Source organism: Triticum aestivum, chromosome 3A, assembly GCF_018294505.1.
Source record: "Triticum aestivum cultivar Chinese Spring chromosome 3A, IWGSC CS RefSeq v2.1, whole genome shotgun sequence".
NCBI classification, from domain to species: Eukaryota; Viridiplantae; Streptophyta; class Magnoliopsida; order Poales; family Poaceae; genus Triticum; species Triticum aestivum.
This window is the reverse complement of record NC_057800.1, coordinates 19,982,074-20,006,093: the sequence shown is the minus strand read 5'-3', so window position 1 is coordinate 20,006,093 and position 24,020 is coordinate 19,982,074. Positions and strand designations below refer to the sequence as shown.

Below are 24,020 nucleotides of genomic sequence, written 5' to 3'. Positions count from 1 at the left end.
GGGCTCGGCCTTGATGCCGAGCAGGGCCGGAGTGCCGGAGGAGTGCGATGAAGATCGGGAGGAGGAAGAAGAGGAGGAGGACCCGAACCTCCTTGGCGCCCATGGCCCGGCCGCCCTCGCCGGGTACGCCAACGGCGGGTCGTTGCCGCCCTCGAGGTACGTCAGCACGCCCTCGAGTGTGCGGCCGGGGACGCCCCACCACAGGTGGCGCCCCTCGCTGTTCTGCCGGCCGCCAACCACCGGCTCGCCGTTGATGGACGCCAAGCGCTGCTGCTGGCGACGCTCGAAATACGCCGCCCAAGCCGCGTGGTTGTCGGCGGCGTACTGGGGGAGGGAGAGTTGGGCGTCGGTGAGGGAGACGTGCACGACCTTGACTTCCTCGGCGAAGTACTTCGGCTTCGCCACGGCGTCGGGCTACGGGGGAATGGCACTCCCCCGACGCTGAGCCTCCACCCCATCGGCCCGGCGCGCATGTCCGGCGACGCTGGGATGTTCGCCTGGAACAGGAGCCAGGACTCCTGTTCACGGAGCGAACGGCGGCCGAAGCCGTTGGCCGCCGCCTCGTCTCCGGGGTAGCGTTCCGCCATGGCGACGGGCTCGGGAGAGGTAGAGAGATAGAGGGAGGGGCTGGGCGGCGGCGCTCGGGAGAGGGAGGAGCTGGGCGGCGGCGAGGGGCGGGGCTGGTGTGGGCACAGATGAGTGCAGGCCACCGGCTATATAGCCGCGCCGCACCCGTGTGTACGCGTGCGAGGGAGGGGAGGCGTCGGCGCGCCGTCACGTGACGCGCCGCCCGTGAGGAATCAATGGTAAGGCTGGCCGGCGGCAGCCTTGGCATTGATTCCCCGCGGGAACCGAGGCCGTTGGGGGAAGACGAGGCGCCGTGTCGCTGACGCGGCGGGCCCGCGGTTGTTTCGCAACAAAACAGTTTGCCCCGGCGCCCCCCAGCGCGCCGGGTTCGGCCTGGATCCGTCGGCGCTGTTTTCGGCCCAGGCCGGCGAAAAACGGGTTCCTCGGGTACGACTGGGCCGTTTCTTTGGCGCCGGTGTGAAAAAATCGCCTGGGAAGGCCTTTCTGGGACACGGCTGGAGATGCCCTAACCCCTCAAAACTGAATTGTTACTCTAACCCGTTTTAAGAGATCGGCTAGAGATACCTAATGTATATAGGAGTATCAACGGTTGACATTCCTTAAATGATAATGTCTCTGTGTTGGAAATCGCGACGTTGACTTTGCTGGTCAAAATTATGCATGATCAGGGTATGTTATTCTACACTCCCAGAATTTTTTATACCCATTTCGGCTGCTATGGAGTACTGGAATAAAACAGATTACCCAGTCCATTGCTAACACTGGTCCGTTCAAGCTAATCCTATTTTTTTATTTTTTTTTGCGAGTAATCAAGCTAATCCTATTTATCACCACAAGTCTTCGTGCTGGGCTGCTAAGCATGCAAGGTACTGAAAGACCAGAAAATAACAATCGAACAATCTGCACAAGAAACTATAACAGGCAGTCGAATCGCATCCGCATGGAGATGCAGGGGAGGTGTCGAGCAACTCACCGTAGTCACCGCACGTGGCCGGGTGCATGCGGCCGCCGTGGCACAGGCACCCGAACGCGTTCGCGCCGGCCTCGTACCGGCACCCCCCGCCGGTCTCGCTGCACGCCGCGCAGTCCCCGGGCACCGTCCACTCCAGCAGGAACCCGCGCTCGACGATCCCCGCGTAGTCACCCCACGCCCGCAGCTCCGACCTGGGCAGCACCGGCACCACCGAGTACTTGCACTCCGCCGGCCCCGCCGGTCGAGCCTCGTACCTCCGTCCGATGTGCACGGACCACGCGTCGGTGACTGTGCCGGAGCAGCTGTTAAGCCAGAGGGAACCCGCGGGCGGCGGCGGGGCGCGCGAGCAGTTGTTGCAGAAGAAGAGCTCCCAGTTGTCGCCGCTGACAGCCAGCGGCGAGAGCGCGAGGCTGCTGGACACGTTGAACCGCGTGGCGCGGCAGGGGTCGTCGCTGGCGGCGACGAGGCTGTTGTGGAAAGCCACGACGGAGCGGTTGCCGTAGCTGATGTCCAGGAGTCGGAGGTAGGACTCGCTGAGGGTGGGCGCGGTGGCGCCGGTGGGGTCGTCGCATGTTACGCCGAAGGTCGGGTAGCCGCAGTTGGGTTCGTGGTGACCGCGCAGCCAGAACGGGTACGTGATGGTCAGGCCGCCGCACGCCGCCGGCGCGCAGCTCGCGTCCAGCGGCTGCGCGCGGGCGCCGAGCAGAGGCATGCACAGGAGTAGCAGCACGAGCAACATATCGGATCAAATGGCGAAAGGGGGCGATTTTCTCTCGTATTTTGAGATGGGGAACGAGACTTGTAGCCGGCCAATGTTAGAACTTGTAGCCGGCCGCGGCCGCGGCCATGGACGAGGAGGTAGTGGGTGAAGAGAGCAGCCGATTTGTGTGACATTTTGGGCGTTTGATTACGGGGACTAGAGAGTTTGGTCAATGTTAGAACTTGGGAAGATGGTCTTGGTCGATCCTCCGGGGTTATTTAGCTATATTTTCGGATGACTTTGGTGCATGCGTGCGAAAATCGGGAGAGGAGGAACGTGTCTCAAATACTAACTGACAAGATTTTTGTTGTTGAAGGAAGCAGCGGGGACAAAAGGTTTCCCAGCAGCTGGGAAAAGGTTTTTCTTCTTGATTGTTTGATTCAGAATATTAGAGTCCTTAGAACATTTTCCATAAGATTCATTTGCAACCTATTTTGGAGCCAATTCAATCCAATCAAACCGGACAAGATCACTGGGAGATGGAAGAGGAGTACTGTTGGCAAGAAGCCTAAAACTGCTAACACTTTGGAAAACGGACATCAAATCCATAAGACGAAATAATGCTTCAGCCGAGTGGACGTGTTGCTTTCTTGAAAACTCGATTTCTTACTTGTACCGTAGTCGCAAGCCTTTATGGATTGGCACAGTATAATCCAACGGGAAAGGAGAGGAAAAAAATTTAGGAACCAATATTATCATGTCAACCCACACATCGACGAAGGGCAAAAAAGGGTAGGCTGATTTATCTTCCATATGAATCCATCGGTCGATACATCTTGTACGTCATCGACAAAGAGGCACGCCGTGTATCTATTCTGGACCCTATTCATACAACACAATTGTTGGAGATGAAAATTCTGAGGCACTTAGTGAAATTAAAAAGTTTTGCGCGGGAATTCAAAGAAGCACTGGAAATAAAGCAACCAAGATGGCATTCCGATATATCAAAATGGCAACATTTATTTCCTGATGGTATTCCAATGAGCGTAGACGGGTAATAAATTTAGAATATAAACATTTATTTTTGTTATCATCATATTTAATACAATAACAATTTAGGAAATTACAGGGATTTGTTAGGCTATTTTGTCTTTTATTTTATGCTATTGTGGAATGGTAAAGGACCTGGCGAAGCCGGTTTGTGCGGTGAGTATTGTGTGTTACACATGTTTTTAAACCTTCCACGTAAAGTATTCATGCTACCCCCTCCATTTTTATATACAAGGCCACTATCAAAATAACAATTTGTAGATATACAAGGCCACTAACACTAATCGATGCAATATTAATGACGTTTGCCTCGTAGTACTCCCTCCGTTTCTTTTTAGTCTGCATATAAGATTTGGTCAAAGTCAAGCTTTCTAAAGTTTGACTAACTTTGTATTAAAAAATATGAACATTCACAATATGATATCAACATTATCAGATTCACCATGAAGTGTATTTTCATACTATATAGTTTTAGTATTGTAGATGTTTATATTTTTTTATATAAATTTGGTCAAATTTCGTATAGTTTGACTTTGACCAAATCTTATACGCGGAGTAAAAAGAAACGGAGAGAGTACTAGCAAAGGAAGACATTAACTATCCCTTGCATGCATGCGGGAATGGGAGGATTGGCTTGATGTGCATGAAAGAGAAGAATACACATTAATTTACACGGCAAATAAGGAGACAAGATGGCTTGCAATATTGACTTAGAAGACATTAACTTTTGTCTTGGTACTTGTAATATGGGTTTGTGGCCATGTATACAAAAATGGAGGGAGTAACTACATATATTGCTTTTGCAGGATGGGTATGAGTTGAGGAATCAATTTTTATTATACTTGCTCAAACATCATGCAAATGAAGCTAAAGACAACTTGCTTGGTATTGTGAGAGAATTTCTTAAGCGCACCAAGTAGATCTCAATACTTTGTAATAGATTTTTAACTGGAGATCACTTATATGTATACATTGTTGATTTACTACTTTGTTATCACTTTTGATTCCAAATGAAGTGGACTTCAAGTATTATGCAATTATGATTGTGTTATATTGTCTCTATCTATGACTATTTCACAAGCCCGTAAACGCACGGGCATTCTACTAATATAATTTGGTGCTCACAAAAATGACTGAAAGTTTGGGAGCATGGAATTGTTTGCAATCTTTCTGGACAAAATTCACCTAATTTCAACAATAGTTGGCATTTAGTCTTAAATTCTAAACACAAACATTCCGGTACCACCGAACTTTACGAAATACAAAACCCAGCTCATTAACCTATGCCTTTTCTTCCGAGGCCGTGTAGGCAATGTCCTCACGGACTAAACAGGTTAAGTAGTAGAATAACATGAAACTCATGAATTTATGTGTATTACCAGGAAAAAAATCGAAGGACTACCTATGAGTTAGTTACTGAAAAAGTTTTAAGTTTCTGTCTATTTGAAAGGAAGGAGTCTCATCCGTTGGATCGAAAAAAGAGTGGTCATATCTTTATTTTCTTCTTTCTCCTACCGTTTCCCCCCCATGCCACATTTATCTTGTTCCTCAGATATTCTTGACCTTGCCTCCACCCACGACATTATTCCCACCTCCAACGAGGTCGTTGTCTAATCCAAGCAGCAGTCAAAAAAAGAAAACCCCTTAATCATACCAGTCAATCTTTATCATCGCCTCTGCCAGCGACTCAGCGGCCACCTGCGGTGTTCCTGTCTCCGACGAATTCATGGCTTGGCCTCACCGGAGGCAACGCGTCTGCCGCAGTTGCAGATCCAACCAAAAAATGCAGGTGGGGCTGGGTGAGTGGGGCTCGGCCTTTACTTTTATCTTTGTTGGGGCCAGGGTGGCCCACTGCCCCTCCCCCCCCCCCCCCCCCCCCACCTTAAAATATATTGAAGAATTTCTCAAAAAAAAACACTACAACAACAACAACAACAAAGCCTTTAGTCCCAAACAAGTTGGGGTAGGCTTCTAAAAAAAACACTCTGAAGAAAAATATAGTTGAAGTATCTATGTAAGGGAAAAATTAGCCTTTTGCCCCCCAAATCTTTGTCATTTACGTTTCACCCCCCAAAGGTTTTCGTCTAGCTCCGCCACTGCCAGCCAAGATGTTAGGGTGACCCTACACCCTGCTGGATCCGTCCCTGGCTGGCCGTGTCGCCCCATGTCGGCCTCGGACCTCCACATCACATTGTCCAAGAAATGAGAAATCGACTGATCCAAAATTTGTTTTTTTAACATGGATTTGAACTACATGGCTTGGCTGATGCTGTACATACATATAGCCTGCCCGTTGGCTCGCAGTCACTCAAGCATTTGCAAACACGTTCCAGGTAATAATAATGACATATGAAATAATTTCTGAAGTAATTACCAGGTCTACGGAATTTAAAATGATGTAAAAACGAGATGAATTGATACTGACCGCAAACGATGAGGTCGGCCACGCCGTCGGAGCAGTGGCACTGGAAGATATCATAGTCGGTGTCAATCCGGCAACGTCCACCGCTCTCCTTGCACGCCGCGCAGTCGTCGGCCGCGTAGTCCAGAAGAAACCCGCCCTTCATCAGCTGCCGGTAGTCCTTCCCGGCCGCCCCCGGGTACCCCAGCACGGGCATCATCGACACCCTGCAGTTCCCCGGCACGGGCCTGTACCCGCCGGCGAGCAACGCGAAGGAGTTGAAGGTGGACACGTTGGACCCCTTGGTGCAGTTCACGGGCGCCCACGAACGGGGCGGCGGCCGCGCCCGGAGGTCGGTGCAGTTGTAGAGGAAGTAGAGCCTCTGGTTGGTCCGGCTGATGGCAAAGGGCGCGAGGCCGAGGTCGGAGGTGGCGTTCACGCGGACCTCGACGTCGCAGGTGCCGTCGGAGAGATCGTGGTTGGCGAGCCTGAAGGTGCTGTCGTCGTAAGAGATGTCCAGGATCTGGTACTTCCAGAATGAGTTCTCGAGGAAGGCCGTGCCGTTGCCGTCGCACGTGACCTGGAAGGCCCGGTAGCCGCACTCTGGCGGGTGCGTGCCGCCGAGCCAGAATGGGTACTCGATGCGCAGGCCCCCGCACGTCGCCGGGGCGCAGGGCGAGGACGACGAGGACGGCAACGACGGCGTGGTGGTGTTTATGGTGGCGTCGGTGGCGAGGACGGCAGCTAGCAGCAGCGTGGTTGAGCAGAGCACCGCGGCGGCTGCCGGGGCACGAAACGGATGCATCATCTCGTCGATCTTGTTTGCTGGCTACGGCCTACGGGATGAGGAATTTGCAACGGAGAAAAGCTTTAATTGTAACACAGAGAGGGTCGTGAGAGTTTATGATGAGGGGGTCGCTGAGAAGAAGCCGGATGTGTTGACCGTTCGTCGTCACGGAGTTTGACCGACTGAAGTGGACATCACCGGCGAGTGGCCGAGTGGGAGCTCGCCGCCACATGGGTCCTCGTGGCGGCGCTGGCCCGCCTGTCAGTGAGCGGAGGAAGGTCGTCGGTCCGGGTCTGGGTTTGAACGCACCCTTACCTACTGCACGGAAAACAACCGTTCCTCTACCCTTTTTTGTGAGCAAGTCAAGTAAAACAGCCGCGTTCTCTGGTCGTTACCGTATGCTTGTCCTGTGACTCTGGGCGAATAATACTCCAACCAGGTGGCCGCGGAGAACGTATCATGCATATATTTTTGGGCTTTCCGCGTTCACGGGAGAAGGTATCATTCATACGCCTGCATGACCGCATGCATGCATGCATCCACGAGAGGCCCATCCAACCAAATCCGGCATACTATGGTTCTATCTAGAAAAGCTTTACGAGGCGTTTGGTTCGCACTCTGGTATCGTTCTCCATTTTCAGTGTGGGGAAGCGCTGCTTCCGATACTCTCTACTGAATACGCGTTTTGTTTGGTTCGGGCCCAAGCGAATACGGAGCAGAGAGGATTCTGTATCCGTCCGGATTGAACGTTTTCGCGGATGTGAAGCACTGTATCCGATAGCATCGTAACAGAAAACAAAATGACCGAACCAACCGGTTGCTACTGCTTTCTGATAGCGCTGTAATTGGAAGCAGGGGTTATCCACCCAACCAGACGCGTCGTTAGTGTTTTTTTAGCGGAGAGCTCGTGGAGCAACAACCGGAAGCTCGATTATTTGTTTCTTATAAAATGTTTATAAGATAATAGTTAGGCTTTGCGGATTGTTTGTTGAAAGTTTGATGAATGTTATTGTCAGAGGGAAGCCAATTAATTAATAATGGTTCAAACTCGCTTTTCTTTTGCAAGGGCTGTCCTTTTCTTGGCCATGTCTTCAACATTTCTGGGAAATCAAAGGTTCAATAGTGCCACCATCGGCGACAAGCCCACAATATGTTCTCAGTGAAGACTGAATGATCACAACTGGCTATGGAAGTACGTGTTGAAAAAAAAATGTTGAGGAAGTTGTCTATTGGATCTCCACCCGCAAGTAAATCGAATGCTTGGTCACAACAAGGGCAGCTGTAGAAAATGACTGGTGCTATGGTTGACAGCAAATTACTGTCCTCCTTTCCGATGGCGAACATCAAGGCAGTGCTAGAGTACATTCATAGCATCGTGTTTCTTTGAGTTTAGGCTAATGTTGGGGTCGTTTGGCTCAGGCCTTTAGCACTACTATATATTGCGTCGTTAGGCTAATGTTGGTGCTAGAGTACTGGAATTGCACTTTTAGTAATACTAGTTGAATGCCCGTGCGTTCCCACGGGCCAATAAATGGATCTATGGCGAGCCTTGGGCTACACCTTTTGGGTCATCACACTGTCCTTTGGTATGTTGTCACCCTGCTCCGAATCTGCCATATTTTCTCCAAGTCCTGCAAACTACCGTTGCTATTCCCAGCCCCGCTACAAAACTACTGATACCCAATTTGCATCACGCCCTTTTTCAGTATTTTTCAGTATTCTTTTGTTTAAATTAAAGTTTCAGAAGTTGCGCTTAGTGATGCTTGCAATAAATAAGAGTATACCCCGAAATTTGCATTCACTTCAAAGCAAGGGGAAGATATCACTTCTTAATTAACTGATTGCTACAGAATAAAGTTATTATAGCTCTTAAGAAATTTTAGTACAATCAGAAGCCAATTCTTCTATTCAGTAGAACGAATGTAAGTTTCAATTGTAACCCATATCAACTGTTCGCGCACTTAAAATCCCAAGTTAAAAGTTACAGTGTGAACATAGTACGCAAAATATAAAATCATGGAACCACTTTGAAATATATAAATGAAGCCAAATTCTAGGATTAGATTACCACTATGCAGATTGTATTTTTGCTACTGATTTCCATTTAATTGTGCTCCAAGGTGAGTGCCAACATGCATGAAAATGCGCAAAATATAAAATCATGGAACCACTTTGAAATATATAAATGAAGCCAAATTCTAGGATTAGATTACCACTATGCAGATTGTATTTTTGCTACTGATTTCCATTTAATTGTGCTCCAAGGTGAGTGCCAACATGCATGAAAATGTGCAAGCAGTTTAGTGTACAATTTCTAAGGAACACTTCTTACAACTCCTTTCTTCTTACAACTCCTTTTGCTCTCAAGTTTAGCATTGCTAATTGCTGTCAGAGAACTAAAACCAGGCTAAAGATACCAAATATTCCACCACATGTAGAAAGGGCCAACAAAAGCTGACCCAGGTTGCCACCACATGTGGTGAACCCGATTCAACCCCTTGAGCCCAGCTGTCCTCACGGTCATCTCAAACCAGTAGATTGCTCGGCGCATGGAAGCAGGGCAGTCGGCCAGCACGACTCTGTCATTATGGCCGTGGTTGTTGACGCCAAGGTACTTTACGACAACTTGTCAATGAACACGTAAAAGGACTGAGCTATTGGCATTGTTGAGCTCGGATAGCATGGGCTCCAAGTACAACAATGTTGCGGCAGCCGCTGTCGCCAAGCTCATCGTGTCTACCGGCGTCGTCACTAGCACCGATTTTAACGTCGCCTCTTTCTGTTACCCCACCTCTCGCCAATCTAACATATGGCAAATAAACCATCAGAATAAAGTAATGAGGAAACGGAGATTTTTATGTTCCTCCAGCACAAAACACGGTACAAGCCGCCGAGCGAGTTCATCATCTTCATGCTCTTCCCCAAGTTGAACTTATTTCTGGTGTTTTCCCGCTTGGTACTGCCATCAACAGAACCAAAATATGATAGACTCAGTAGTAAAGATAATTGATGTTCACAGCAGCAGCAGGTGAAAACATAATCAAATGAAATGCTTACAGCAGCAGCAGGAACATTCGGCGTCTTGTAGGCTCCGTGCGCCGGGACCAAGAGTATAAATAATTTTACACATACAACGAGCTTCCATAATAAAAAGCAGACTTGAGTGATTTCTACACAACCTATACGTGAGATTACGACAATAAGTAAACATCAAAAACACAATACTATAAATCTACATTCATAAATTCAGTGCTATAAGTATTCATCTAGGTAAAAAGAAACATCAAACCATAATACCTTTATGCCGCCATAGCCCTACCAGCTCCTCCCGTAGCACTATCACCACCCGTCGTCCTTTACGCCCACATTCATAAATTCAGTGCTATAAGTATTCATCTAGGTAAAAAGCAAACATCAAACCATAATACCTTTATGCCTCCACATGCCAGTTTTCCACAGGTAACCTCCTCCGTCTACCTGCTCCTCCCATAGCCCTACCACCACCCGTCGTCCTTTACGCTACCAGACGTCTGATGCCACTTGTCAGTCCCTGCCATAGTTACCGGATTCGCAGTCCACTGATTCGGGTTTGGGATTTGCGATTCGGTAGTGCCTACAAATTGAGTTCGGTGGGGTGCATACATCTCTAGTTCGTGAATCGGCTGAGCAGTTTGTTAATTCGATGATTCCGATTCATGAATAGTTTTTTCACAAAGAAAAGAAGTTAGTTCTCCAAAAAAAAAGAGAAGAAAGTTGAATACCGGTGTCGTCACTAGTTCGTGAATTTTTTTTCCAAACAAGACCTATCGTCTTCTGCAGGAAGCCCGGGCTATTCCCCAACTCCAGCCCGTGCATTCTCCAAATCCCAGAGCTCCTAAATCCAGATCGCCAGCAGAGTACAGAGATACAGCGGTTTACCAGTGACCGAGGTGATGTGCGCGCGGAAAAGAAGGTGATGCTTGATGGAGGCGATGCGGAAAAGCAGGGCGCTGTTGAACGGAGGCGAGTCGTCGGAGTCGATATCTTCATCGCCGTCACGCCAGGTCTTGGCAGCCGTCGCCGTACTCCCACCACCGCGTCCTGGTCGCGGTCGCTGTGCCGTGCATCAGCTACCATGCATGCGCCGCGTCGAGGTCGCTGCTGCTCGGCCACCAAGTCTGGGCCGCAGCTGCATATCCACTGGCTGGCGTGAGAAGATGCGGTGGAGCGAGGGTAAGGAGATGGCATTACCTGGGCCGTCGTTCGTCGCTGCTATTGATGCGGCGCTCCTCTTCGTCGCCCCTGCCACATCGAGCACCTCATGGACTCGGTGATGAAGATATGAGATGCAGATCCACCGCTCCAATCTAGGACGTGCGATAGCGAGGGGTCTGGTGCAAGGGGGTGGGTGGGAGTTGGGACGTGCGTACGTGTGGGTTTTTTTTTTCTATCGTGCGCGGAGGGGTTGCGAGGAGGTCCGATTTTTCCTTCACGGGCAGAAGTTACGTACGAGGCTGGAGAGGTCGAACCACGAGGGGAGGTGCAACCATCACGACGTTCGATCCCTCTTTAATAGTAGAGATGCAAACAACGAATATATAATATTACGATTTTGCACTCTACCATAATTTACACACATTTTGTATAGTACTTGTGTGTATACTTATTTAAACAAACAAAAATATAACTTTTTCTAAAAAAGAATGAAGTAGTGGCATTAGTACCGTCCTTTAGGAAGAAAGGAATGAAAAAAATCATGGTAAATTTGCACATAATTTACACATAAAATTGCACTTTTTATAGCTTGCAAGAACTAACATATAGTAGTAGAATCTACATAAAAAATAGGTTTCGAATAAGGAATGAACTAGTGTCATTGGTAGTATTACCCTTAAGTAAGAGAGAGGTGCACGCGGAGCTCCTGCGTCGGGTGAGCGTTCGCCCGCGGCGCCGCCAGATCCGCTCCAGCCGTCCTCCCCCAGCGGCCGCCGAGGCCAGATCCGGTGCCCCTGCTCTGCTGCATGCCTCATGTGAGGAGATGGGCGTCTCCCGTTCGCGCTCGCGGGTGGGCGCGCGGCGCCACCGCCCGCTTCTTCCTCGGCAGTCCTCCGGTGCTGCGGCCTCATCCGGTTGCTGCTGCTCTGCCTCGACCTCCGTTCGCTCTGCGTGTGACGGCCAGGCTCCGACGCCTCCTCCCGCGCGTGTCTCCTCTCCCGCGGCCGATTCGCGGCGAACTTCGGCCGGGCCTCGCTCTCCTGCTGCTCCGACGATGGGAGCCGTCCCGGCCTCTCTTGCTGCCGGCGTCGCCCCGGCCCGTCTGCCGCCGCCATCTGCGTGCGGCCTAGCCGCGACCTCCCTCGCCTCCCGCAAGGCTGACCCGACCGTGCAGGGGCGACTGGTCTCGCGCGAGGTTTCGTCCACGCCCGAGTAGCCGGCAAGCTCCAAGCTGGTCCTCGCGACGCCAACACCTACCGCATCGCCCGTCGTTGCTGCTGGAGACGGCGGTCATGTCACTGGGCCCTCTTCCGACCTGAGGGCTGGAAAGCTACTGGCTGCCTCGGGTGCTTCTGATGCTTTGGCTGTGGGTATGGTGCAGTCTTTGTGGAGCTCCCTCGACGACGACGACGATGACGAAGATGATAAGGATGGTGTTGACCTGGCCCCGCAATCGCCGCTGGCTACCAAGTGCTCCAGCGGGGTGAGCGCTGAGCATGAGGCAGCTACCTGCGTGGGTTGGCAGGAGGTGCGGCCGCGGCATGGTTCGCATCGTCTGGCGTCTCGAGCTCCGGCTTCGTCCCCTCGGCCCATCCCTGCGTGGCTCCATGGTCGATGCTGCAGGTGCCTTGTTACTGGACACCATGCAGCGAAGTGCAGGGATCCCTTTCGGTGCTCTCACTGCCTGGGGAACGGCCATCGGGCTCGTGAGTGTCGGAACGCTTGGCGTCCCCTCAGCTTGCTCGATAACCCAACTGCTTCGTCATTGTCCCGCCTCGACACCATTCATCCATCTTCATGTCAAGCCCACTCTAATGCCACGCTTCCCTCCAAGGCGATCCAACGTGACTCCTGGGCGTCGGTTGTTTCTTCCTCTGCTGGTTCTGCAGCCTCAGCTGAGGTGGCACTTTAGTCTGTCTTTACTGCGCAAGCCGAGCTGCTACGCTCTGAGCTGCAAGGCATGGCTTCCTTGCAGATGGTGAAGGCGATTCAGCCTCTGAGTGATGTGGTTGATTCAATGCATGGATGGCTGCTGCGGGCTGGGAGCCTTCTGGAGCGTGCAGAGGTTGCTCTGGGCAGGCTATCTCCTGCAACGGCCGAGGCGCCACTCCCTCCTATGTCGCCTCCTCTGCCAAAGCTTGTCGTTGACTTCGAGGGCGGCAATGATGTGGATCTCTATGGCTGCTTCTCCCCTCGTGCTTCGGGCTTCTCGCCCCGTGTTGGGTCCAGTTCGACGCCCCAAGTGTTGCCGGACTTCGAGGGTGTGGCCTCCGTCGAGGTAGTGTCTCCGGTGTTGCAGATCATGCCCGAGCTGCAGATGTTGAGTGGGGAACTTGTTTCACCTTTGTCGATGGAGCAACTCAAGTTGGACTCTCCCCAGGCTTCGGAGGTGGACTTGGTGTCCTCACCACCCCCCATGGAGCCTTGTCAGGCGTCAAACAGCCTACCTCTCGACGTCATGGAGAGCGGAGTTTTAGATGCTGCCGTCGTTCCCTCGTCTGTGACCATCGGGCAGGTGATGCCTGTGAGTGGCATGACCACGGAGCCACTTGTGTTGGCACCTACCCCAAATTCAAATGCTCTCTTCGCGAAGGAACTTTATGACTTGCTAGCCAGTGTTGAAGTTGCTAGACCTGGTTTAGGTAGGTCGATTGCTTGCCTCCTAACAGGGACACCAATAAGGGACAAACAAAAGAAGGTGGGCAATCGCAAGAGTGGCGCCAAAGGCAAGACGTCTTTGACTGCTTGATTGGGTTGCCATTGCTGGTTGGGAGGTGCCTCTGGGTTTGTGGATGTTGTGTATTTGGCGACTGTGAAGACCGCCTGTGCGGTTGTGGGGTTTCATGTTGTGTGAGTGTGCGGTTGTGGGGTTTCATGTCGTGTGAGTAGTTCGTTTGTGCTCAGTTTGTATTGGTTTTCGCCCGGTTTCCCGTTAATTAACTGGGCAATTCTCTTCTTCTTAATTAATCGATGAGGCAAAGCTTTTGCCTCCGTTTCGAAAAAAAGAGAGAAAGTGAAATAAAAACTTAAAACTAAATTATTTTCAAGATTAGTAAAAAATTGCACTTTTTATAATATGTAAGAAAAGACATATAGTAGTGAAATTTCCATACTCTAATATAATGTATACATGTAGTACTTGTGTGCACATATTTACACACACTCAAGAAAAACTAAAACACACAAAAAACAAAAAAAAAACCAATAAAAGGAAAGAGAAAAGGAAAAGGAAAAACACATAGAAACAGAAATCTGGAATAAAAAAATAAAGCAAAAGTACCCACAAAAGAAAGAATGAATATGTGGCATTGGTATTACCATTTAAGAACAAAGAAAATGGGAAAAAATATCTAAAACAAACATTGACAAAATTTGCGTAAAATATACATAAAAATTGAGCTTTTTAAAAATATGCAAGAATAAGCATATAAAAGTGGAACTTTTGCAAAAACAAAATGTAAGAACAAATGAATAGTGACACATAATAGTGCATTTTTCACAAAATTACAATTTACACACGAATTATACATTACTTACGTGTACATATTTTATATTCGCCCAACATCCAAAATATATCCATAAAAACCGACAAAAGCAGAAGTAAAAACACACGCAAACAGCCTAATAAGAAAACATGTAACAGGCTTCAGCCCAATAGAAAATCAACTGATCCAAAATAGGGGTCAATCAAAAAACGTCCATCCCAATACAGGACACAACACACAACAGGAAAGAAACTACCAGCACACATCTTGAAGTAGCAATCAACGGTCAAAAAATCGACTGAATGAAAATTTAAGCTGATATGTAGCTAAAGTGCGTGTGTGAACTGTGAAACGGTGGATATTTGCACTGACAGGTGATTGCGAGTGTTTTATTTGGGTTGTAGCTTCGGTCTTTGATTGGTGGTCTTTTCGGTTTTGGTCTCAGCTCCCGTGCTCAGGTACGTTCCTGACTCGTCTCGAGTTCTCCATGTCTTCTTCTAGAAAAGGCCCCATCACATTCCAGAGCGTCTGTACAACAGTATACAAAGCAAAATAAAGGGAAGCCAACAGCGAAGCAGGAGAGTGCTCTAGAACACGGTAGAACCTTGCTGGGCCGAAAATAGAAGGAAAGGGAAGCTCACAGCCGAGCTGGAAACCTATAAAGTACCACCAAACTTCTTAGACAAATTAGGATTTGGAGCAATGCTCGATACCCTAAGCGGGTACGGCTGTCATGTATATATAGGAGAGAACGTACAGGTACATGTATTGTGTTACAACACGTAATATCTACAATATACCTAGTCTAACACCCTCCCTCAATCTTAACTATGTCCTGAAACACTCAGGAGGTTAAGATTGCGTCGGCATCCTTCAAAAGAAGGTAAGGGCAAGGGTTTAGTGAAAATGTCAGCAAGCTGATCCTTAGAAGAAACAAATTTGATCCGAAATAGCTTCTGTGCAACACGTTCTCTCACAAAATGATAGTCAACTTCGATGTGTTTCGTTCGGGCATGAAATACCGGATTGGATGAAAGATATGTAGCACCGATGTTATCACACCAAAGAACAGGCGACTGGGCTTGAGAGACCTTCAACTCTCGAAGCAATGACTGCACCCATATGATCTCAGCTGTGGCGTTAGCAACTGCTTTGTACTCAGCTTCAGTGCTACTCCGAGACACGGTAGCTTGCTTGCGAGCTTGCCAGTCGATCAAGTTAGGACCAAGAAACACAGCATGTCCCCCAGTGGATCGCCTATCATCGGGACTACCAGCCCAATCAGCATCAGAGAAGGCTGAGATCAAACCAGAAGCCGCAGGCTGCAGATGTAGACCATATGAAACAGTGTGTCGAACATAGCGCAGAATGTGCTTAACCGCCGTCCAATGAGGACCACGCGGTGCATGAAGGTATTGACACACACGGTTAACTGCGAATGATATATCCGGTCGAGTGACGAGCAAGTATTGCAGTCCACCAATGATGCTGCGGTACTCAGTGGCATCCTCAGAGAAGAGCAAGTCCCCATCAAAAGCTGACAATTTGTTTGTGGAGGACATAGGAGTCGTAGCAGTTTTACACTGCATCATACCCGCACGTCATAACAAATCCTGAGAGTACTTCTGCTGAGTGAGAGTCAAGCCACTGTCAGAATGAAGAACCTCCAGGCCTAAAAAATAGTGCAGTCTCCCAAGATCCTTAACAGCAAAAATAGCCCCTAGAGAAGCCACAAGTCGATCTGCAGCAGTGACGGACGAACTGACAAGTATGATGTCATCAACATAGACCAGAATGTACATAGTCACCTCAGGTCGCTGAAGAATGAACAGAGACGTGTCTGCTGTAGACGGTATAAACCCATGTGCACGAAGAGCAGCGCCAAGACGTGCATGCCACGCACGAGGAGCCTGCTTCAAACCATAGAGAGCCTTGTCGAGGCGACACAGATGATGTGGCTGAGCAGGGTCAACAAAACCTGGTGGCTGGCGCATATATACCTCTTCTTCCAGAACTCCATGAAGAAAGGCATTCTGGACATCGAGCTGACGAAGCGACCATCCTCGAGTAACAGCCAGCGAAAGAAGAACACGAATAGTCGTGGGTTTGATAACAGGACTAAACGTATCTTCATAATCAAGGCCATACTTTGTTTAAACCCCTTGGCAACCAATCTTGCCTTGTACCTCTCAATGGATCCGTCGGCATGTTTCTTCACCTTGAACACCCATTTAGAGTCAATAATATTGACACCAGAGGGAGGTGGAACCAGGCGCCAGGTATTATTCTTTCGAAGAGCATGGATCTCCTGTTCCATAGCAGCGCGCCAGTGTGGAATGCCAAGCGATGCCTGAAAATGGCGCGGTTCCGCCGTAGGATCAGCCTCAGCACGAGCAACACAGGCCGCAAGCCATGCGACGGTACCATCCGTGCGATGGAGAGGCTTGAAGATGCCACTCTTGCTGCGCGTATGAGGGCGAAGTGTGACAGGCGGCGGAGGTGTCGGAGAAGCCGCCGCAGCAGAAGAGCCAACGTCGAGGAGCAGCGCGGAAGACACACCAGCAGGCGAGTCCATGGACTCTGCCGAGGGGGAGTCCACAAGCGCTACTGGGCCTGGGGTGGCCGACGAAGACAGGCCGGGCAAGGGCGGCAGCACTGCAGTAGCAGTCGGACTATGCGAGGCTGCAGCCTCACCCGATGCATGTGCATGGGGCATGCACGTAGCCTCACCCGATGCACGTGCATGGGGCACACATGTACGGGCAGCCGGCTCACCCAATACATGTGCATGGGGCATGCACGTACGGGCAGCCGGGCTAGGTGAGGCGGCCGCTCCACCTGATCCATGTGTATGAGGCACGCACGTGCTGTCGACGTCGAGCTCCCCGTCGGGCGACCCAACCGGCGTAACGGTTGCAGTTGGTGCAGCGGCAACCACGTCATCGTGAAGAAGCTCAAGGCGAGCGCCCCGTTCAGTTCCTGCACCGTGGTTAGGCAACAACAGAGGAGAATATGCAGCATCTACAAATTGATCAGGCAAAACTGGAAAGGAGTGCAGCTCAGTAGCGGTAGTATCAGTGGATGGTGAGAGTGTGGAAAAAGGGAAAACAGCCTCATCGAACACAACATCATGGGAAATATAAACACGATTTGTTGGAATGTGAAGACACTTGTAACCTTTGTGAAGAGGACTGTACCCGAGAAACACACACTTCTTAGAGCGAAACTCGAGTTTGTGCTTATTGTACGGACGGAGATGCGGCCAACACGCACAACCGAACACTTTGAGAAAGGAGTAATCTGGAGTTTCATGAAACAACACTTCTAGAGGAGACTTCATGTGAAGAAGTCGTGTGGGAATCCTATTTATCAAGAAACAAGCAGTAACAAAAGCATCGTTCCAGAACCGAAACGGGACAGAGGCATGTGCTAGAAGTGTTAGACCAGTTTCAACTATGTGACGGTGCTTGCGCTCAGCTGCACCGTTCTGCTGATGTGTATGAGGACAAGACACATGGTGTGAGATTCCAAGCTTCTGAAAGAAGGTGTTAAGATTACGATATTCACCCCCCCCCAATCAGACTGAACATGAATAACTTTGTGTTTAAGCAACCGCTCAACATGTGCTTGAAATTGCATAAAGACATGAAATACATCAGATTTGCGCTTAATAAGATAAATCCAAGTAAAGCGACTGAAAGCATCGATGAAACTGACATAATAGTTGTGACCACTGACAGAAGTTTGGGCATAGCCCCATACATCCGAAAACACAAGTTCGAGAGGAGCCTTAACAACACGACTCGATACAGAAAAAGGCAACTGATGACTCTTGCCTTGTTGACACGCATCACACACTAGAAACTCCTTATTACTTGACTCAACAGGAAGATGATGACGATGAAGGACATGGCGCACAATGGGAGTGGCCGGATGACCAAGACGAGAATGCCACTGTGAAGACGACACCCGAACCCCACTGAAAACTTGAGATACTCGTGGAGACACTCGTGGCACATCAAGCGCATATAAGCCGTCGCGAGCTTGACCACTAAGTAGAACGTCCCTCGTGTCCCGGTCCTTAACAAAAAAATAGAAAGGGTGAAACTCAACAAACACATTGTTGTCAAGAGTTAATTTAGGGACCGAGAGTAAACTACGTGTGACTGAAGGAACACGAAGGACATCAAGAAGACGCAAGGTTTTAGTGGTACGCGAAAGAAGAGATGCCTGACCAACATGTGAGATGGGCATACCTGATCCATTGGCAGTGCGGACCTGATCATGACCGGTGTAGGGCTGGCGAGTGGTCAGCTTGTCAAGCTGGCTCGTCAAATGGTCCGTGGCGCCTGTGTCCATGTACCAGGCAGGGTCCACAGAATATGGAGTGAACCCAGGCTCTTGCGTAGCGAGAGCGGCCTGCTTCTCGTTACCCTTCCCATTGTTCCCAATGCCAAGGAAATCACGTTTGAAGCGACGATGGCATCGAGACGCCAAGTGCCCCTCAATGCCGCAGAGCTGACACTCAACGCCACCACCACATGCCTCGCAGTGAAGGCGTTTGCGGCCAGCCAGTGGAGGAGCTGAAACGGGCGGACGGGGCTGGTTGCCCGTGGACGGCGACGGTTTCTGCTTGGCACCACGGGCACCCCCGCGGTGAGCAGCGTTTGCAGAAGGGCCCTCCGTGTAGACTCCGACAGAGCGGCGAGCAGCGAGCCTCTGTTCCGTGTTGAGGAGGCGCGCGTAGAGGTCACGAGGCGGCATCGGCGTGTCACGTCCATTGATGTTTTCAACAAGAGAGTCATAGTCCTCATCAAGCCCATTGAGAATGAACGAAGTAAACTCCTCATCATGGAGAGGCTTCCCAATAGATGACAGTGTATCAGCCAAACTTTTGACCTTGTTGAAGAAGGCCGTGACGGAGAGATCATTTTTCTTGATCTCACCCAGCTGGTTACGAATGGCAGAAGAACGTGCCGGCGACTGCGAGGAGAAGCTGGAGTCGAGCGTGGCCCATGCATCCCTCGACGTCGCAGCAAAGACCACCATGCCGGCAACGGAGGGAGTGAGCGAGGACTGAATGGCACCCAGAATAGCTTGATCCTGAGCGATCCACCGACGATGAGCAGGGTTGGACACCATGACGGAGCCACCAGCAGCCGAGGGCACCGGAATCATGGCCGGGGGACACGGCAGCGTACCGTCGACATACCCCTCAAGGTAATGACTACGCATCAGCGGCAACACCTGAGCGCGCCACAGGAGGTAGTTATCAGCAGAGAGCTTCACCGTCACCAGATGAAGGAAGTGGAACGGTCCTGATTCAGCCACCGATGCGGAGAGCTGCGAGTCGTACGTCGGAGGAGCACTATACGACGTTAGTGCATCGGCGGACAGAGGCGCACGGTAGTGTTGGTGATGACCGTAGGGCGCCGTCGGAGGTACGCTGTAGGGCTGCAGCGATGCAACGTGCGGCACAGGGACAATATAGGGAGCGCCATACGGCGCCTCGTAGGGAACCGCGGAGGACGAAGCATACGGCGCCTGCGGGACGTACGGCGATGGCGACGGCGTGACGTACGGCGCTGGATATGCGCCGCCGTAGGGCACCTGCAAACCTGAAGCCGGCGGCGCAGCATGCGATTGGATCCCACCGTAGGGCAACTGCGCCGGGACGCCATACTACAACGGCGCGATCGTACGCAGCATCGCGGGGCAGCTGGGACGCCAGCGATGGATCCCGATTTGGCTGGGACGCATCACGGGTAGAGCCGTATGGCACCTGGACATGCCCCGTAGGATAGGAGTTCGGCGCATCATCACGGGAAAACGACGCATCATAGGCGACGGAAGGATGGATCGCGGGCGATGGGGGCGCTGGCGGGCGCGATCCCGCCACAGCCGGACGGGCCCAGGCGAGCGGCGTAGACGCCATGAACGGCGAGTCTGTCGCCAGGTTTGACAGAGACGGCGCGGCGGCGGAGGTCGACGCAGCGGCGGCAGAGGAGGCGGAAGCACGGCGCGGATCAAACGCGTCGTCTCATACCATGTTAGACAAATTAAGGTTTGGAACAATGCTTGATACCCTAAACGGGTACGGCTACCATGTATATATAGGAAAGAACGTACAGATACATATATTATGTTACAACACGTAATATCTACAATATACCTAGTCTAACAAAACTCTCGTCGACTGGAGAGACCTCGAGACTCTTCAAGAGCATCACCCGGCGACCCTATAAGAAGTAGCTCACCTCCCATCGCCCTCCATCCCAACTCATATCAGTGTCAAGCAAAAGCCAACAGCATCCTATTCCTACCTACGATCCGATAGACCGATACAGAATCTTCCCCGAGCCACAAACCAAAGCAACACCGACAATGTCGATCGTGAGGCGTAGCAACGTGTTCGACCCATTCGCCGACCTTTGGGCTGACCCCTTCGACACCTTCCGCTCCATCATCCCGGCGATCTCAGGCAACAACAGCGAGACAGCCGCGTTTGCGAATGCCCGGATGGACTGGAAGGAGACCCCCGAGGCGCACGTCTTCAAGGCCGACCTCCCCGGCGTGAAGAAGGAGGAGGTCAAGGTGGAGGTGGAGGACGGCAACGTGCTCGTCGTCAGCGGCGAGCGCACAAAGGAGAAGGAGGACAAGAACGACAAGTGGCACCGCGTGGAGCGCAGCAGCGGCAAGTTCGTCAGGCGCTTCCGCCTCCCCGAGGACGCCAAGGTGGAGGAGGTGAAGGCCGGGCTGGAGAACGGCGTGCTCACCGTCACCGTGCCCAAGGCCCAGGTCAAGAAGCCCGAGGTGAAGGCCATCCAGATCTCCGGCTGAGTATTCGGGTCAGAGCCAGTGTGGTTCATGTGCGTGCGAGTTCTGCAGCCTAAAAGTATGCTACAGTTGTGTCTTTGTTCTTGCCGAGTCTGGTCTCTGTATTGCGTTTCTTTTCCCTGTCGTATCTGTACTTGTGTAATCGCCTACAGATTTGGCGATGAATAAATGAAAAATAAATCGTTCTGATTTTGAGTGCAGTGCAGACTTTGCATACACAACATTTAACCATTGTTTTTTGCTTGTGTTTCGGATGGAAAGGATCAAGAGAAACACATGGCAAGCGGGAACTAGGGGTCTGTTTGGTTCCCCTGCCTGTTCGCCTTGCTGGACGAGGCTAGCCTTGCCGACGGAGGCTAGCCAAATCGGCTCGCCCGCACGATTGAAGGAAAAGCTGGAAACCACAGGCAACGAGGCATGATCGCCCAGGAACCAAATAATTAGCTTCCTTGCTAGGCTGGGCAAGGCAAGCGCTTGCCAAAGAACCAAGTCGCCACGGAAAGCTTGGCCACTGATAGGCTTTCTTCTACAGAAACATCTGCTTAAAGAATAATCGATACACTGAATGTCTTCTGTCTCACATTTAGCTTTCAATAATCGTGGGCCTACACTGATCAGTACCTTGAATGTTTTTTTTTCAGGGAACTTTAGAGAGCTTTATTTAACAAAAGCATTCGCTGAGCAGTCAACCAGGAGGTTGCTGATCAGTAAGCTAGGAGTGGTATCTAACCAGCTTTCGGTCACGTTAAGTGTACAAGCATACTTAGCACACACATGAATACTAAAAGAGGTGAAGCTAAGGGCTAGCTCTCCAATTTCATACAAGATGGGTGCTATCACCGACCGGTCGGTGTAGCGAGAGTTCCAGAGATGAATTGCCTCTAGACAGTCAGTCTGCATGGTCACATGCGTGAATACTCGAAGTGTAGCTAGAAGAACTCCTGCCTTCAGCGCTAGAGCCTCTGCAATGAGAGGACCCGTAACACCCGGAACCGGCTTGCACCATGCACCCTTGAAGTCTGATGACGAACGGGCGACACCTCCCGCTCCTGCATTGCCATCGTCGAGATGAACCGCGGCATCTGTGTCGATCTTGATAAAAGGATCGTCGGGGGGTTCCCAACCATAGCCGGGTAGCGTGTCATCGCCTGGGTATATCCAGGATGGCAAGGTCTTCTCTGATCCGCCTGACAGAGTAAGTTGGATCATTTTGGTGCCAAGTTAAAGGTCTGAAGATCTCAAAAGCCCATTCCGCTATTACATTTTAGTGTAGCAAGTTTGTCCCATGCAATCCAATGAAGAGACCTCCTGTCAATTGAACTCCCCCACTAGAATTTTTCCATGTTTGAGGTCAGACCCTTATACACCTTCTTTGTCAAGAGAAAACAGCTCATGCTGAATGTCAGTATTGCTTCAATAATAGATTTTAGGAGGGCCTCTCTACGGGCGCAAGCAAACAGCCTCTCTGACCACCCTTGCATATAACCACGGGCCCTATCCCCTAAATATTCAAAAGTACCACTGTTGATTTTACCAACAGCTGTCGGGAGGCCGAGGTAACGCTCCGAGAAAGCTTCAACTAGAACTCCTAGTGTTTGCTTCAAACTCTATCTAAGAGATCTGGGTGCGTTAGGACTGAAGAAAATCAAGCTTTTGCTCCTGTTGACACATTGTCCCGAAGCTTTCCCATAGATCTCTAGAATTTCATTCAACCTTGTTGCACTCTCTGTATTCACCTTGATGAAGATAAGGGTGTCATCAGCGAACCAGAGATGACTCACCCATGGTGCTCTAAAGTTTACTCTGATCCCTCGATCAACAAAGTTGCTATAATACTTCAGGAGCGACGAGAAGCCTTCGGCACATAGTAGGAAGAGGTAGGGGGATGCTGGGCACACCCCTGCCGAAGCCCTCTTGATGGGGTGAAGAAGGGCTGCAGCTCGCCATTAACACAAACTGAGAACCGCACTGATGTGACACATTTCATGATCAACCTAACCAAATCCGCATGGAACCCCGGCTTCAAAAGCATTGGTTCCAGAAAATGCCACTCCACTCTTTCGTAAGCCTTCATCATATCCAGCTGAACTGCACAAGTATAATCTTTCTTTTTTCCCTCGCTTCATAGTGTGCACACTCTCAAAAGTGACTAGAACATTATCCGTAATCAAACGCCCCGGAACAAAAGCACTCTGTTCTTTACTGACAATATCATCCATGCATAGTCGTAGTCTGTTGGCAATCACCTTGACTGCCAATTTGTAAAGAACAGGGCATAGTGCAATGGGACGGTATTGTGCTATGCTCTGGGGATGACGTACCTTGAGGATCAGCGTGGTCGACGTATCATTGAGACCCACTAGTAATTCGCCACCGTTGAGAAAAGCCAGCACCGCCTGAGTCACCTCCTCGCGCAGCAACTTCCAGTGGTGCTGAAAGAAGCCGGTTGTGAAGCCGGCTCCCTTGGCGCCTTCGACGGGGCCATCTAGAACAGTGCATGGTGCACCTCCTCGGCCTCGTATGGTTTGCACATCATCTCATTCGTCTCTGGCGTAACCCTCGATGGAACATGCGATAACAACGCATTAGTGTCGTTGGCACCTTGCAAAGTGTATAGAGCCTGGTAGAAAGCTTGAATTTCAGCTTTATCCTCCGCCTCAGAAGCACAAACGAAGCCATCTTCTCGCTTGAGTCCTACAATTCTGAATTCTGTTAGAACGCTTCCGCTGGCTCGCTTGTGCTTGAAAGTATGTCGTGTTGCGATCTCCCTCACGCAACCATGCAGCTTGGGAACGCTGCCTCATCCATATTTCTTCGAGACACATCGCCACTCAGAGTTTCTGCATGACATTCTTCTCCTCGTCCGTTGGGCCTCACCCCACCGATCTTTGGCGCAGCTTGTCCAGACATTTTTGCAAGTTCTGGACTGTCCTTGCCAAGCTGCCAAACTCGCGAGCTCCCCAGGGCTCTAGTTGGTGCTGCAACTGCCCTAGAGAGTCCATGAT

General features: G+C 50.6%; 2 protein-coding genes and 1 long non-coding RNA gene across 4 annotated transcripts; 1 reads left to right on the top strand and 2 right to left on the bottom strand.

Moving 5' to 3' along the window:
- Positions 1-2,626: 2,626 nt before the first annotated feature.
- LOC123059906 (LEAF RUST 10 DISEASE-RESISTANCE LOCUS RECEPTOR-LIKE PROTEIN KINASE-like 1.2) lies at positions 2,627-6,574 on the bottom strand. 2 transcript variants are annotated; one of them, XM_044482447.1, is made up of 2 exons: positions 5,737-6,574; positions 2,627-3,143 (listed from the first exon to the last, which is right to left on the bottom strand). In XM_044482447.1, exons 1-2 carry the CDS (start codon positions 6,518-6,520, stop codon positions 3,064-3,066), a joined length of 864 nt encoding a protein of 287 aa, XP_044338382.1. In that variant the 5' UTR covers positions 6,521-6,574; the 3' UTR covers positions 2,627-3,063. The 2 variants fall into 2 exon arrangements, with proteins under 2 accessions (XP_044338382.1, XP_044338380.1); XM_044482445.1 differs by lacking the exon at positions 2,627-3,143 and having other exon boundaries at positions 5,303-6,574.
- Positions 6,575-8,719: 2,145 nt separating this feature from the next.
- LOC123057619 (uncharacterized) lies at positions 8,720-10,877 on the bottom strand. Its single transcript, XR_006426897.1, has 5 exons — positions 10,730-10,877; positions 9,928-10,667; positions 9,797-9,853; positions 9,557-9,678; positions 8,720-9,458 (listed from the first exon to the last, which is right to left on the bottom strand). It is a non-coding gene; the product is annotated as an uncharacterized lncRNA (long non-coding RNA).
- A 9,651-nt stretch (positions 10,878-20,528) lies between these two features.
- Positions 20,529-21,139, top strand: LOC123057618 (16.9 kDa class I heat shock protein 2-like). The gene has a single exon (XM_044480547.1). The coding sequence runs from the start codon at positions 20,563-20,565 to the stop codon at positions 21,016-21,018; it is 456 nt and encodes a 151-aa protein (XP_044336482.1). The 5' UTR covers positions 20,529-20,562; the 3' UTR covers positions 21,019-21,139.
- Positions 21,140-24,020: the final 2,881 nt, after the last annotated feature.

Excerpts from the sequence above, each read along its gene's own strand:
- LOC123057618 (XM_044480547.1), top strand. The coding sequence starts at position 20,563 with ATGTCGATCGTGAGGCGTAGCAACGTGTTCGACCCATTCGCCGACCTT.
- LOC123059906 (XM_044482445.1), bottom strand. The coding sequence starts at position 6,520 with ATGATGCATCCGTTTCGTGCCCCGGCAGCCGCCGCGGTGCTCTGCTCA.